Source organism: Lissotriton helveticus, chromosome 3_1, assembly GCF_964261635.1.
Source record: "Lissotriton helveticus chromosome 3_1, aLisHel1.1, whole genome shotgun sequence".
In the NCBI taxonomy this organism is placed as follows: Eukaryota; Metazoa; Chordata; class Amphibia; order Caudata; family Salamandridae; genus Lissotriton; species Lissotriton helveticus.
Genome location: NC_136061.1, coordinates 1,312,431,920 through 1,312,447,231, shown reverse-complemented (window position 1 = coordinate 1,312,447,231; position 15,312 = coordinate 1,312,431,920). Strand labels below are relative to the sequence as shown.

The following is a 15,312-nucleotide window of genomic DNA, read 5'->3' as shown; positions in this document are numbered from 1 at the left end:
GCCAAAGTATTTTAGCTCGAGAGAGAGCAGACCAGTTTTTTATTTTTAAGGGCTCACTATATTGAACCTTTCAATGTAAACATATTCTATGTTACATATGAAGCCCTGAATGGAAGGAATCCTCAATACTTTTCAGGAAGCTAGGTGTGGCCCAGCTCAATACAAAGTTTTAGGCATGCTGAGTTGTATTTTATTTCACCTGGGTGGAAATATGGAGGCTAGTTTACCATTCATGTGTGTTGGTATGGCAGCGCAGGGGAGCTTCTCCGGCTGTAACCAGCGATACTTTTAGGATTGTGTTGCTTTCAGAGCTCCTTATTGGTCTCCTCCACTAATAGTTTTAAATGCATTTGCACCGCAGTATTGTAACAGCTGATAAACAGATTCTGGTTTGATCAATTGGCTTAGATGTGGATATATAAGAGAGAGCAATAGAAGCTAATATATAGGAGTCTTCTGTGTGGTGCAGTTTATTACTGGGCGAACTAACCATTTTATGCATTATTTGTTGTTATAGTAGGTTTTTCCTCATTACACACCTCAGAACCTATAGATTTAAATAGTTTGCTTTATGACTGGACTGAGACATTGCAAAACATGTTGTTGCTCTTAGTACTGGACTAGCAGGAAATGCTTCAGGTCCATAATAAGATGCATTGGCTGCATCATTGTGGTTTGGACCAGACGGGGGCAGTGACCCTTAACCACAGTGCTTGACTGCCGTGCTGATGGAGCCAGCAGTGGGCAGATTTGGGTAGGAGCCCATTGACTGAACCCTGTATGCTCTTCAGTCTGCAGATTGGACGCCTAGCCAAGAACCAATTGACTCTTACTTAGCATTCCATCATTTGGCTCGTTTCTATAAAGATGTTGTGCGCTAGGTGATGTGACATTTATATTTGTTGCACTAATACTCGTTCCTGCCTGAATGTCTCCATGAGACAATGTAATTTGTGATTGGCCGGTTCCTTTAAGGCACCGGCCCGTGCTGCAATTTGACATAAAACCTCTCCTGTAACGTGCAAGGAGAAGTTGAGCACTTCATATGTCCCCCACTGGGAGCAGGATTTCTGAAGTTGGTGAGTTCAGTCACTCAGCGGTTGTCTTGCATTAGTTTGCCATGTGTAGCAAGGCTGAAGGTGTGAAGATTTTTATTAATGTTTATGTTGTCTTGCTTTTACATTGGATGTCGGAAGACTGAAAATTAAGCTGGATGTTACTAGTTCAAAGTAGGGAGATGGTATGGTAAGTATACTTGTAAAGCGCACTGTTACCCCATCTCGGAGTGTCCTGGCGCTGTATACCGCTGGGGAACCCGTCCTGGCTTTCCCTGTGAGATGGTCCCTCCTGGGCACCTCCAATGTGAAGCCAGGCATCCCCGGCATTGATGGGGCCGTAGTGGAGATTAAAGCTATTGCCCAGAGTTGCAGAGTGGAACCCATGGTTAGCGTAGGCACCTCGGCGAGAATTATCGAGTCCGCAGACATTGACCCAAGACCCTGCCGCATCGGGAATTGAACCCTGGTTCCGGGCCGATCTCTGCTTCAGGGTCTGCCGCTTCTAACCAGTGAGCCACACTTCTCCGCTAACTTTTAAGGAGCAAGTTGCCACTCATTTTCTTTAGCATGATTTTGAAAACGTATGTTTCATTTGAAATCCTCTGCTACTGTGAAGATCTGCTTGTGTTCCTGTGCTTAAAGAAGTGGCGGCCATCTTTGATCATAACATTGGTAACTTGGTCATTCCTAGCAGTTTTATATGCTGTGTGGTCTGTCAAAGCACCACAGTTGCCATAGCGTGAAAATCGCAGCATTTTCTCCGGTACCTTAACTCCAAGCTCGCTACCCTTACCTCTAGCATCTCTGGGTGTAAGCAACTATTGTCTTTTTGCACCCAGCCTTGCTAGAGAGGCATAAGTATGTGTTCATGCATATGAACCCTCATACTAGCACTGAAATGGCCAGATAAAACTTACTGCAGGCACAGATTTTTGTGCTTCTCTGGTTTTGTTATTATGCCCCTCCGAGGGAGGATGTGCACCCTTCCAGCGAAAAGTATGTAAAACATTAAAGAGCAAACTGAAAGCTGCAGACGATACTTCAAATTGGCCAAAGCATAAAGGCAAAGCAATTTGGCTGCCGTTATACCTTACTTTCCTTCAACCACAATCAGGTGGCAGGCTGTTTACAAATAATCACAACGTACGAATTTACTTCCCCTATGCTTCAGATCTGAGATTTTTCCTGCTAGTTAATTCAAAGTTGATCTCTGACGTCTGCCATCGCCCCCGCCAAACCATTGTTTTGCAGCGTGAATCTTTTCTGGATTCACATGCCGTGCATTTTTCCACCATCTAGTGGTTGGGTCCAGAAATGTAGTATTGCTTTCCCTTTTTTTGTTGTTGTTGGTGGGCGTCGACGTACCACCATTTAGTGTCCTTCTGCGACATCGACTGACTTCCCTCAGAAGCTCCCACCTTTGGTTGCCATTTTCAGATTCTTTTTTTCTGCCGTTTGGTCTGGATCAATACGGAAGGAGCTCCCAAGTTTGGAGAGAAGAATCAACAAAAATAATGAAAAAATTCAAGAAAAACACCGGTAGAACATTTCGAATTACAATCTCAATCCAAAATGACCGGAGATCGACGAAAAACCAACTCCTCAACGACGATCGGAAAATGCGCATGCAGGAGGCTCCCTGTTTTTGGTAATGGACAACACACCGTTCAAGTTTTGCAAGAACTGTCACCACAAGTACGCTCAGAAGGATCAGCATCGGGTCTGCAACCTTTGCCTATTACTGGATCATCGAAGCGAGGACTGTAAAGTGTGCTCCGTCTTCACCCCGAAGACGTTGAGGTTGAGAGAAAGGCAAAACGAAAAGCCGAAAGTCTTGACGCCGAAACACACGTGGCCGAGATGGAGAAGAAAAGGAAGAGGCTCAAAGCCGAAATGGCTAACATTTTATAACGTAAAAAAGACTTCAACGAAAGCTTGAAGCAATTCAAGATACCACCGAAAACTACCGGTACTAAAAGCGAAAAGGTCGTTGAGGAACTACTACCTCTGACAACATCCGAGTCGATTGAAGAAGAAAAGGAAGAAGCATTCTTCTTCGGAGAAGACGTTGAAGATGACAAACATATGCCGCATCTGCGATCTAGGAAAATCTGGACCTCCAATGGCAAGATCTCGACGCCGAATCACTTGAGGAGGCTGGGGAAACATATCATTCGAGGCCATCAATACCAGATGACATTGGCATGTTTAACCAGGTGATTAAAAAGCAGCAGAAACTTATGGAGTTCAGCTGGAGGAAGAAAAACCGCAATCATGTTTTGTATTAGAGACTTTGATGCCAACACAATCAAGAAATCAATTCCTTCCAATGCTGCCAAGTGTACTGGACCAGGGAAAAGAGGCATTCAAGGAGCCCGCAACATACAAGGCTATCACACCAAGAGCAGAAAAGAAATATAAGCACTCCTCTGAAGACCCTATATACATCAGAGGATCTGTATCAGCTGACTCTATTATTACTTCCACAGAAAGGAACAGAGCAAATGTACCAACAACAGCGGGACCACTCTGACAAAGAAAGCAAGAGTATGGACCTTGTAGTGAGGAAGGTAAAAAGAAGTGCACGGAGTCAATGGTGCATAGCTAATTCTAATGCATTGCTAAACAGACATGCTTATCAGCATTGGCAGGAGGTAGGAGAATTGTTGAAGAATCTACCTGAACAATTCCAAAGAAGAGCTAGCCACCTGGTAGAAGAGGGTAAAAACATTGCAAATACATGTTTAAAATCAGCCCTAGCTGCTGCAGAAACATCAAGCTGACAAATGATGATTGGTATCACAGAAAGAAGGCACGCATGGCTGAGATTATAAGGTTTCAAGCCTGAAGTGCAAAGTAACGTCATTAACTCACCATTCAATGGGGTACAACTGTTTGGAAGTGTGGTTAATGAAAAACTCAATCAATTAAAAAAGGACAATGAGACGGCTAGATCCATGGGTGCTCTACAATTCAGAGACATGCGTAGAGGCACACCATCAAGGAGACCAGCATGGACAGGTACACACCAACCTGCTACCTCACATCAAAGTTACCAGCAAACGTACCAAGGGGCAAGCCAGGTTCCGCAGCAGAGCTGGCAATACCAACAAGGAAGGCAATCCTTACGAGGGTGTCCCCATGGTAGAGGACAGCTACAAAGAGGTGGACAACAAACTTCTAGTAAGTGACTGCACTAAAAAAAAAGCTACACTCATGAAGAACAGCAATGAGGGTGCTCACAGGAAACAACATGTACAAAAACCTGTCAGTTTACAGTTCCTCCAACATACCACTCCAGTAGATTTTCCCTGCAAAAATGGAAGGAAATAACCACAGACAAATGGATTTTAAGCAGAATACAGTATGGTTACTGTATAGAGCTAACAAAACAACCTCTAAACAGGAGACTACAGCAAAAGATACATTCAAAAGCAGAATTATCTCACCTAGTCAGAGGTGCAGGAACTTCAGGGAAAACATGCAATAGAGAACGTACCACACAAAGAAAAGAACGGGGTATAGTCAACCTACTTCCTAATTCCAAAAGTAGACAGAACATTACGACCAATATTAGATTTAAGGTTTCGAAACAAATTTATAAAGACACAAAGGTTAAAATAGACTACACTTCAAGAGGTGCTACCTCAATTGCACGAAGGGGATTGCATGGCCACAATATACTTAAAGGATGCATACTTACACATAACGATGAACAAAAGACACAAGAGGCTGTTAAGATTTGTGGTGAACAAAAGATACTACCAATTCAAAGTACTGGCTTTTGGTCTAACATCTGCACCAAATATACTACCAATTCAAAATACTGGCTTTCGATCTAACATCTGCACCAAGAGTGTTTACAAAGTGCCTTGGCACGGTGGCAGCACATCTCAGAAGGAAATGGGATTCATGTTTACCCCTACGTGGATGACTGGTTACAGTCTATGCAAACAGCATTTACAACAGGTGATAGAGACACTAGTTTAACTGGGGTTCTTCATACATTGGGAGAAATCTTCACCAGAGCCAGAACTCCTAAAGGTGTTCTTAGGTGCAGACATAAATACTTTGTTAGGGAAAGCATTCCCAAGCGAAAAGAGGAGATCAGCCTTATTGAATGAGACTCCTCTATACCAGAAGAGGCATCATCTGACCGTGAGGACAGTGGGGAAATTACTAGGAATGATGGCCTTATGCATTCATTTATTTCCCAATATTCGTCTACACATTAGATCATTTCAGGAATGGCTCCTGACACAATGGCCACAGGCAACAGGTAGTTGGGAGAATCTAGTGGTTGTCACACAGACCGTTCATCAGGAGATGGCATGGCGGAACAAAACAAACATAGCACAGGGGAGACTTTTCACACCACCAACTCCAAAAGTGAACATAACAACAGATGTGTCCCTAATAGGATGGGAAGCATATGTGAACAACCTCAAAGTCAGGGGATTGTGGACACAGCAGAATGCAGTTAAGCACATCAATATCTTAGAGCTAAAAACAGTATTCTTAGCCTTACAAGCCTTTCAGAAAGAGCTATACGGGAAAGGGGTGTTGATACAAACAGAAAAAAACAACAACAATGTTTTACATAAACAAGGAGGGACTAAGTTTGCAACACACTCAACGCTAGCTCAAGTGATTTGGAGATGGGCAATCCCAAGGGCAAAAGAGATAATAGCAATACACCTACCAGGAAAAGACAATATAGAAGCAGACCGATTGAGCAGGCAAACAACATCATCCCACGAGTGGGAACTAAATCAGACAGAGCTGCAAAATATTTTCAGGAAATGGGGGACACCACAAATAGACCTATTTGCAACACCCAACGATGCAAAATGCCGAAACTTCGCATCCAGGTGACCCTTCAGACAGTCCCTAGGGAATGCACTATGGATAGACTGGTCAGGGATATTTGCTTACGCTTTTTCCCCAATACCGTTACTGAACAAGGTGATCAGCAGATGCAAGATCAGCAAAATGACAATGATTCTCATCGCTCCACAGTGGGCCAGACAAACTTGGTTCTCAGAAATAATAAGGATGTCTCAAGGAACAAGGCACAAACTTCCAAAAAAGAAGAATTTGCTAACAATGCAAAACGGGAAATTACTTCACCCAGAGAGCTTAGACCTGGCGGCATGGCTCCTGAGGACTAAGAATTCGCACCTCTCAAACTACCAGAAAGTACAATGGCTGTTCTAAGAGAAGCTAGGAAACCAACAACAAGAAAATGTTATACAGCTAAATGGAAAAGATGTACACAATGGTGCCTTAAAAAGCACCTTTCGAAGAAGATTACAAATGAATGACTGTGCCAAAGTACTTGACACATTTACTACATGGTAAATTTTGCTACACATCACTAAATGTGCACTTAGCAGCAATTGTAGCGTATACAAGAGGCGAAATCGGTAAACGTTTCTTCACTTCACATGTAGTCAAAAGGTTCCTAGAGGGGGCAAAAATAATTGCGCTTCCAAAAATCAGTGCCTGCACCAACCTGGAAACTGAACATAGATCTCGCACAGATGATGAAAGTACAGTTCGAACCACTACACAAAGCAATGCCACAAATGCTCACGCTTAAGACTGCTTTTTAGTGGCAATAACATCCCTACGTAGCTACAAAACCAAGTGGAAAAACCTTTGCACGCACTTGACGCAAGAAGAGCTGTCATGTACTACATTGAAAGAACTAAGGAATACAGGAAAACAAAAGTTATTTGTATCCTTTGCAAACAGTTTTATGGAAAGGCCAGTAATCAAAAACACTATTGCAAGATGGATAACGCCCGCCATACTATTATGCCACAGGCAAGCAGGACAAACCTTACAAGGTGCCCAAGGGCACATTCCACAAGAAAGAAAGGAGCAACTATTGCATTTCTAGCTAACACTCCAATTCAATACATCTGCATGGCTGCAACATGGTCTTCAGTGCACACATTCACAAAACATTACTGTGTTGACATTCAAATGAGCAGGGAAGCACAAGTAGGACAAAAAGGTCTTAGAAGATCTATTCACTAACCAAAGTTCATCCCCCACCCAGCCACCACAAGACTAGCAAACCGCTACAAAGTCTATGCACAGCATGTGAATCCAGAAAAGATTCACGCTGCAAAACGAATAGTTTCTCACCAGTCAGTGTAGTTTTGCTGCTTGAAGAATTTTCTGGATTCAATAGCTAACCCACCCTCCTCCGCCAAGGAAGATGACAGTAGGTGGAGAGAGTGAAAAAAAAAAAAAGAGAATCCGAAGATGGCGACCAAAGGTGGGAGCTTCCGGAGGAAACCCGTCGACGTCACAGAAGTACACCGAAATGGTGGTACCTGGACGCCGACCAACAACAACGACCAAGCATTGAAAATGCAGTAGGTCTCGCCTTTGATTAAGTTAAAGCCATTTGCTTTGCTAATGGAATTTTAATAGCAAAGCAAATGGTTTTAACTTAATAAAAGGCAAGACCTATTGCATTTTAAATGCTTGTTTGTATAGCGCTTTACACCGCCATAAGAACGCTGACCGTGCTAAGGGGAACAAGCCATACAGGAATGAAAGTGGAGTTTAGAAGTCGGGTCACCTAGGTTCTAGTCTCAGCGTCGGTTCAAAGTTCCGTGCTTCATTAAAATCACTTAATATCAACGTGCCCAAAAGTTTTTTTTTAAAACAATGAATGTGTGTGTCCTGTAAAGTGACTGGTGCTCATGTAACACAGCCCAATACTTTAGAGTCGAATTAGCGCTACATTAGAAACCAAGGTGGCGGGGCTGAGTTGGGGGATTGGGGAAGTGTCCTGGGCTTTGGGGAAGCTGTTGAGAAAGCATTTTTTATTTACCTTTTCTGCGTCAGTGCAGCTCGGGACTGACTTCCTTGCACCTCAGGGACACTCTGGACTCGGGCGACGGTGAAGTGCAGTCCATGACTGTCTGATGTTGCAGGGATTGGCATTTCAAGAGAACGTTGTTTTTTGTATAGCGCTTTACACTGCCATAAGAACGATGTCTGGGCTAAGGGGAGCAAGCCATATGGGAAAGAAAGAGGAGTCTTCTTGTCAGAGTTGCTGACTCTAGAAGTCGGGACACCTAGGTTCTAGTCTCAGCATCGGTTCAACGTTCCGTGCTTCAGTAAAATCAATCAATCAAAATTATCTTTATTCGATTTTGAAAAATTAAATCAGAAAAGCGTACACATAATCCAACAATACATCATCATACATAGCATAAAAATACTCATTTCATAAAAATACTCATTTATGGACAGCCATCGTTATAAAAACTTCTAGATGAGTTAAACTAGGAGTTGGATGAATTTCGTTCTTCCTTTAGGTAAGCGTTCCAGAACATATCTCCCACAGTTCAGTTGTTAACAGCTTTCCTTGTCCTCAAAACATTCTTTAGGAAGCCCACCATAGACCCAATACAGTAGTAATTTTCAAGCATCTGTAAATGTTTAAAAGCCGGGCGACACTGTCTCCATCTGCCCTGCTGTAATAGAGGTATTAACCATCTTCTCCTTTCCTTATTATACAACTTACAGAATAAAACCACATGCATAGTGCTTTGTCTAGATAAATAATCGCAGGGGCATTGGCACAGTTCTCTTGACCAGTCATTTACAATTGGGTATGTGATTAGATGATGAAAGGTCCCAAACCTAAATCTGGTCAAAAGATGTCTGTCATGTCCACCCTGAACACAAAGCAAATAGGATTGAATAGATACGGTCGTACGGGTCTATTGGTGGCTAATCACCGTAGGTTTATTCAACTCTGATGCTAATCTGTTTTCTTCTAGATGGGACATAGCCATATTTTTAAAATCTTTGCGTTTTATAAGGTTCATACAATCGGGCTTGGTGTAATACTCTGGATGACCGATGTCCTGCATAAAACTTCTATCATATTTCAACCATAGGTTTTTGCAAACCTTATCTAATCTCATAGAATCCCTGATTATTTCTCTATTTAATCTTGCGTTCTCTGTGGTCCAAATTCTGTGCCATAGCAATACTGGCTGTACCTTGATCAAATCGGTAATGTACACAACCCCCAATTCTGAATGACAGTTGAAAACAGGGGCACTATTAGGAACACATAAAAGGGATCTCAAAAAGGTGTTTTCAATGCGTTGGATTATGTTGCAATCTTGATAACCCCAGATTCCTGCCCCGTAGATCGCTATGCTCACGCACCTTGCTTGGTATATTTTTAATAAAATTTCTGGTGGCCTTTTTCCTAGTTTTTTAGAAAAATTAAAAAGTGCTGCGATGGACTTCATGAAGAGTAGGAACCTAGCCTTTACTGCTGGAGCCCAAGAACCAGATCTATCAAGAGCACTCCCAGATAACTAAATGCAGGGATAGTTTCCACCTTGTTTTCCCCCGCCTGGAAACTTCTGGTCTTATTTCTACTCCAACGACATGACATCACAAAACTCTTTTTGGCATTTAATTTTAGGCTAAGGCTGTCCATAACACTTGTATGAAAAGAAAGGGCCCTTTGTAGTCCTATTTGAGTGCAGGACATGAGGACCGCGTCGTCCACGTATAGGAGGGAAGCGATAGGGCGGAAATTCACTGATGGAGGGTCCCTTGTGTTTGACACCAACTCCAGGCATTCGTGTATAAGGAGACCAGGAGTGGTGCCAATACGCACCCCTGCCTAACGCCTCGTTCGACTTTAAATGAGGTGGTGCACTCACCCTCAATACCATACCGGACCTTTGCGGTAGCTCCTGTATACAGTTGTCTTAAAAACTGAATTAAAAAAGTAAAATCACTTAATATCAACGTGCCAAAAATATATATTTTTCAAATGGTAGGTTTGGAGAATGCGCTCTCGGGTGGAAGAATGAGCTGTAGTGTCGATGAATGAGCTGTAGTGTCGATGAATGAGCGGTAGTGTGGGAGAATGAGCAGTAGGGTGGGAGAATGAGCGGTAGGGTGGGAGAATGAGCGGTAGAGTGGGAGAATGAGCGGTAGGGTGGGAGAATAAGCCGTAGGGTGAATGAGCAGTAGGGAGAATGAGCGATAGGGTGTTAGAATGAGCAGTATGGTGGGAGAATGAGCAATAGGTTGGGAGAATGAAGGGTAGGGTGAATGAGTGGTAGGGTGGGAAAATTAACAATAGGGTAGGTGAATGAGCCTTAGGGAGAATGAGGGTAGGACAATGAGGGTGAGAGAATAAGCGGTAGGAAGAATGCGCAGGAGGCTGGGAGAATGCGCAGTAGTGTGGGAGAATGAGCGGTAGTATGGGAGAATGAGCGGTAGAGTGGGAGAATGAGCGGTAGAGTGGGAGAATGAGCGGTAGTGAGGGAGAATGAGCAGTAGTGAGGGAGAATGAGCAATAGGGTGGGAGAATGAGCGGTTGGGTGGGTGAATGAGCAGTCAAGTTGGAGAATGAGCAGTAGGGTAGGAAGATGAGCGGGAGGGTGGGAGAATGAGCGGGAGGGTGGAAGATTGAGAGGGTAGAAGAAACAGGGGTAGGGAGAATGACTGGTGGGCGGGAGAATGAGCAGTAGGGATAATGAGCGCCAGGGTGGGAGAATGAGCTGTATGGTAGGAAAGTTAGTGGTAAGGTGGAAGAATATGCAGTAGGGCGGGAGACTGAGCGGTGAGGCGGGAGACTGAGCGGTGAGGCGGGAGACTGAGCGGTGAGGCGGGAGACTGAGCGGTGAGGCGGGAGACTGAGCGGTGAGGCGGGAGACTGAGCGGTGAGGCGGGAGACTGAGCGGTGAGGCGGGAGACTGAGCGGTGAGGCGGGAGACTGAGCGGTGAGGCGGGAGAATGAGCAGTAGGGTGGGAGAATGAACGTTAAGGTGGAGGAATGACCTTTAGATAGAATGAGCCGTAGGGATACTGAGCGGTAGGGTGGGAGTATAAGTGGAAGGGAGAATGAGCTTTAGGGTGAGAGAATGAGGGGAAGAGTGGGAGAATGAGCAGTAAGATGGGGGAATGAGTAGAAGCGAGAATGAGCTGTAGGGAGAATGCGCGGTAGAGTGGGAGAATGAGCGGAAGGGAGAATGAGCGGTAGAGTGGGAGAATGAGCGGAAGGGAGAAGGAGCGGTAGGGAGAGTGGCAGTGAAATTGGGCGAAAATGAGATGAGTGAAATAGTAGAGATTCAGTTTACCAAAGGAGAGTGGGAGGTAAGCAAAATATTGGAAGAGATAGAGTGAACTAATGAGAGACTGAGGTGCAAAGAATACTAGAAGAAATGGAGGAGAGAGTAAAATTGTCAGAACAATTATCAGAGGTGTGAGGGAACATGGCAGAGGCAAGAGAACAAGAGACATAAGTTTGAGTGTGAAGAGGAAACTCAAAGAAATGGATGAAACCACAGGACAGAAGGGGAGTTGAAAGGAGCACTGGGAGAGGAGAGAAGCATGAGGGAATGAAAAAAAGTGGGAGAGAGATGAGAGCAGCATGGGGGAGTGAGATACTGTGAGGGAGGAGAACAGGATGGGGAGTGAGGAAATATGTGAGAGAGTTGAGAAAAGGGTGGAGAAGCAACAAAAACTGGCAGAGGGAGTAGAACAGGGCGGGGGACTGAGGGAAACTGGGAGAGAGAGGAGAGCAGCATGGGGGAGTAAGGAAAACTGTGAGAGTAGAGATCAGGATGGGGTAGCGAGTCAAACTGGGAAAGAGAGGAGACCAGGGTGGGGGGGCGAGGAAAACTGGGAGAGAGAACACGGTGAGGAGAGAGGGAAACTGTGAGAGAGAGGAGAACAGGGTTGGGGAGAGAGGAGAACAGGGAGAGAGAGAGAGAGCAGGGCGGGGGAGCGAGGGAAACAGAGAGAGAGGAAAAACAGGTGGGGGGGGTGAGAAACTGGGAGAGAGAGTAGAACAGGGTGGGGGACTGAAGAAAACTGGGAGTCGAGAACAGCATGGGGAGTGAGGAAAACTGGGAGAGAGAGGCGAACACTGTGGGGAAGCAAGGAAAACTGAGAGCGCAGGGTGGGGGAGGGGGCAAACCATGAAAAACTAAAATAAGAGTGACAGAAGTAAAGGCCAGCAGCACCAGTGAGTTGGAGGCTTCAGTATATTGACGAGGAGCAGCAGTGCTGCAAGACAGCTTGGCTGGGTGATGTGGGGAAAGGTGATGAAAGAATCAGGCTAAAGATGGGCAGCAGACTCTGAAAGATGGGAATGGGGAAAGTGAAGGATAAAAACTACCAGTAAGAAAGGCCGTTGGTACGGTGCAAAAAAAGCATCTTTAACAGCACAGAGACCCCACCTATGCATGCCATGTCTTCTGTGCTGGCAGCCTCGTGACTGTGCCCTGGGGGCCCCCATGCACCGAGCACTCCTTGCCCCAGTTTGTAAATCAGTGACGCCAAATATTTCTTGATAAGCCCGGGTGGGGGGTGATAGGATACGGGGGCCCTTGACAGTATACTCCTAGGGGCCCCTACGGCTTTGCTCCACCACTAATATTGACATATTCACAACAAATTCATCCTAGTAACTTATTTTTTTGATAATGCTAACAAGCACTGTCAAAGCCAATAGTTCTCGCTGTTTTAGGCGCCTCTTCGTAGTTGTGTTTATTTATTTGAGGAGGATTCTATAGCGCGAACATGACCCCATGACAAGTGAAAGAGGACCGGTCTGCAACCGGAGCATTGGGATCTCTTGTCTTTATGGGGCCATGTGTTTAAACACATGGCCCCATAAAGACAAGAAAATCCTTCACGACAGCCATGAAGCAGGCGAGCCAGTCCGGATCGCAAGCCAAAGGGCGGCAAGCAAAAACCCTCATTTCCAATGGCAGGCCACTGTTTAGCATAAACGGTGACGCCGGCCAATGGAAATGAGGGGCGGGGTTTCAGGCCCTCTACTGAAACTCCTCATTAGCAAAAAATCTCTACGAGCGTTGCTGCACATGGGCGCAGCAACGCTAGGCGAGACCTAAAAAGGAAAGAAATACTACAATTCCGGGGCCAACCCCTAGATGGCGCAATAATGCACATGTTTTGAATGTAGAAAATTCTTCAACCTGCAAAACTACACCGACAGGCAAGAAACTATTCGTTACTGTGGAAACAAAGTCTAAGTGCATCTTTTTATTACCTGGATACACCGGAATATTCCTCTAATGTTGGCTTATTTGCTTGCTTTTATTATTATAAGCATTCAATCCCTCACTTTAGTGTGTGGAAGAGTGAAACTTTCTTAGAACTTGAAGTTGATGCTCTGCCGTCTGTGCAGCACATGGGTGTAGTTTCTATGGAACTAGAAGAAAAGGTTGGTCATTTTACAGGGTGCGCAAGGCTGCAGCGTTAAAACATCAGAGTCCATAAATAATGCTCCTTGTCTTTCAGCCTTTTGTTTTATGTTTTTTTCATTGTATGCTTTAAATACTCTGGAAATGTACTAGACTCTGCATCGACGCATGACTGTAGATTTAAATTCCTGAGTTTTCATTCTGGTTACACCACCAGTGCATAAATGTATTCATGATTTATGGTTTGCAATAAGTTTGCCTTGTGTACTTACACATATTGTTTGGAATTAAATTACCACCTTTTTATCCTGCGCAAAGCAACCCAGTAGTTTGATGGTACTTGTGATCTTCCAATCGTCGTTCTATTCGAACTATGAATCTCTAAAGTACAATCTTCTCAGCTGATTCTAGGAACAATGAGGGAAAGGTATTTTCCAATCATAAAATGGATTAAGTGTATGGCGTGTAAGAGATGGGCAACAGTTATCCATGTTTTGGTTGATTTAGTAGGTTGGTTGGGATTTTTGCTGCTGCTTTCTCTTTTTGTTTGTCATGGCTGCTTCTCTAGCTTTCTGCAAAGCTCACTTCCTTCCTAATTATATAAACAATTTTTTTCTGTGTGCGTAGGGTCTGGCATGGCCGACCTGAATAGACTGATTGGGGCAGAGGAGAAGACGATCAACCGCAAGAGTAAGATGGAGAAGAAAGTGGTAAGCTGCTCCTGCTTCCCGGGAGATCATTACTTTTGGCATTTTCCCCATTTCCTGTAGCCTTTACTAACTCTCCTGTGTGATACTTGTTTCCTTTTCCAGTAGATGATGCTGATTTTACTAACCATGGTGGGTGGGAAACCGATGCGAGGCCTCAGAGAGAAGTTAGATGACCAGAGGGGAGGGAAATTCCTGTAGCATCATGGATAGGGCAGTTACCCTAGTTTATCTTTGCTTCAGTTTCCTGCTCGAAATGGGCAAAATTTTAGCAGTGTGTGCGTTTTTTTGAGTTGACATAGTAACGCTGTGTAGTATGATTTCTTTGTGACGCTTTGTAGGTTGGGCAGGTGCAAACTTTCCTTGCTCCTTCTTCTAAATCCCATGCTTCCTTCTGCTCATTGTGCCATATGCTGGTTTTCTTTGTGTGTAAAATGACTTCGTGAACTGTTTTCAGGTAATTGATGAGACCCTTGATGTGAAGGAAATGATTTTCAATGCAGAGAGAGTCAGTGGACTGGCGGATGAGCCGGTATGTATGTGGGCATTTAACATTGTCCTAAAATAAAAAGAAGGACCATACCGATTGTGCAGGTGTGGCTCTGTGTACATAACAGGGTTTGAGCTTTAGTTCTGTAGAGCACGCAAATACTCGTGCTGAAGCTAGTAAAAGGCATTGGAATAACCAAAATAATCTAGAGTTGAAAGGTATGTGTTCTCACAGCTACCCCGGCTGACCTGTCCTCCATGTAAGGACGACCCAGCATGCTACTTCTCAACTGTGGCACCAATTCTCATGGGTTTTTAACAGAGAGAGGGTATGGACTGAGATTACAGTAATTATTATGCAGATAATTTGTCAATCCTTCATGCTGGAAAATGTGTAATGTGGTTTATTTTTAAGGGAATTGACTTTCGCTGTTAAATCAAGGTTGTTTGACTTGCTGTCAATGTCTGTTCTTGTGCACAGGAAATTTGCCTTTGCTCATTTGGTCCCTTTTGTTTGCAAATGCTTGTCAAACTACTGTTGTGTGTCCTGAATAAACAAGGCTGCTTTTTCTGTGGAGAATTTATGTACCATGAGGTTATTCCACCCTACAAAAAGGAGTTCACTATACCAGCATGTGTGATCATGCATAGATACTAGTATTTACTGGATGACAGTTAGGGAATGTTTAGGTTTTGATGTATATGTGGATACTGACTACAAGTCCGCTGCACTCTGGGACCAGGAGTCCCCAATACAGTTGCGAGCCGAAGTAATCCGCTCCAGGTGAGCCTTCCACCACAGGGCAAGGAGGAGCTTAA

General features: G+C 44.3%; 1 protein-coding gene across 12 annotated transcripts in view; it reads left to right on the top strand.

Moving 5' to 3' along the window:
* Positions 1 to 15,312, top strand: part of APLP2 (amyloid beta precursor like protein 2) — a 684,051-nt gene that overhangs the window by 593,320 nt on the left and 75,419 nt on the right. For 6 of the 12 annotated variants that reach the window (XM_078681955.1, XM_078681959.1, XM_078681953.1 and 3 more), the window contains 2 exons: positions 13,925 to 14,007; positions 14,462 to 14,536. In XM_078681955.1, the coding sequence (XP_078538081.1) occupies positions 13,925 to 14,007; positions 14,462 to 14,536 (158 nt within the window). The remainder of the gene's footprint in view (positions 1 to 13,924; positions 14,008 to 14,461; positions 14,537 to 15,312) is intronic. The other 6 variants (XM_078681958.1, XM_078681961.1, XM_078681963.1 and 3 more) reach the window with 1 other exon arrangement.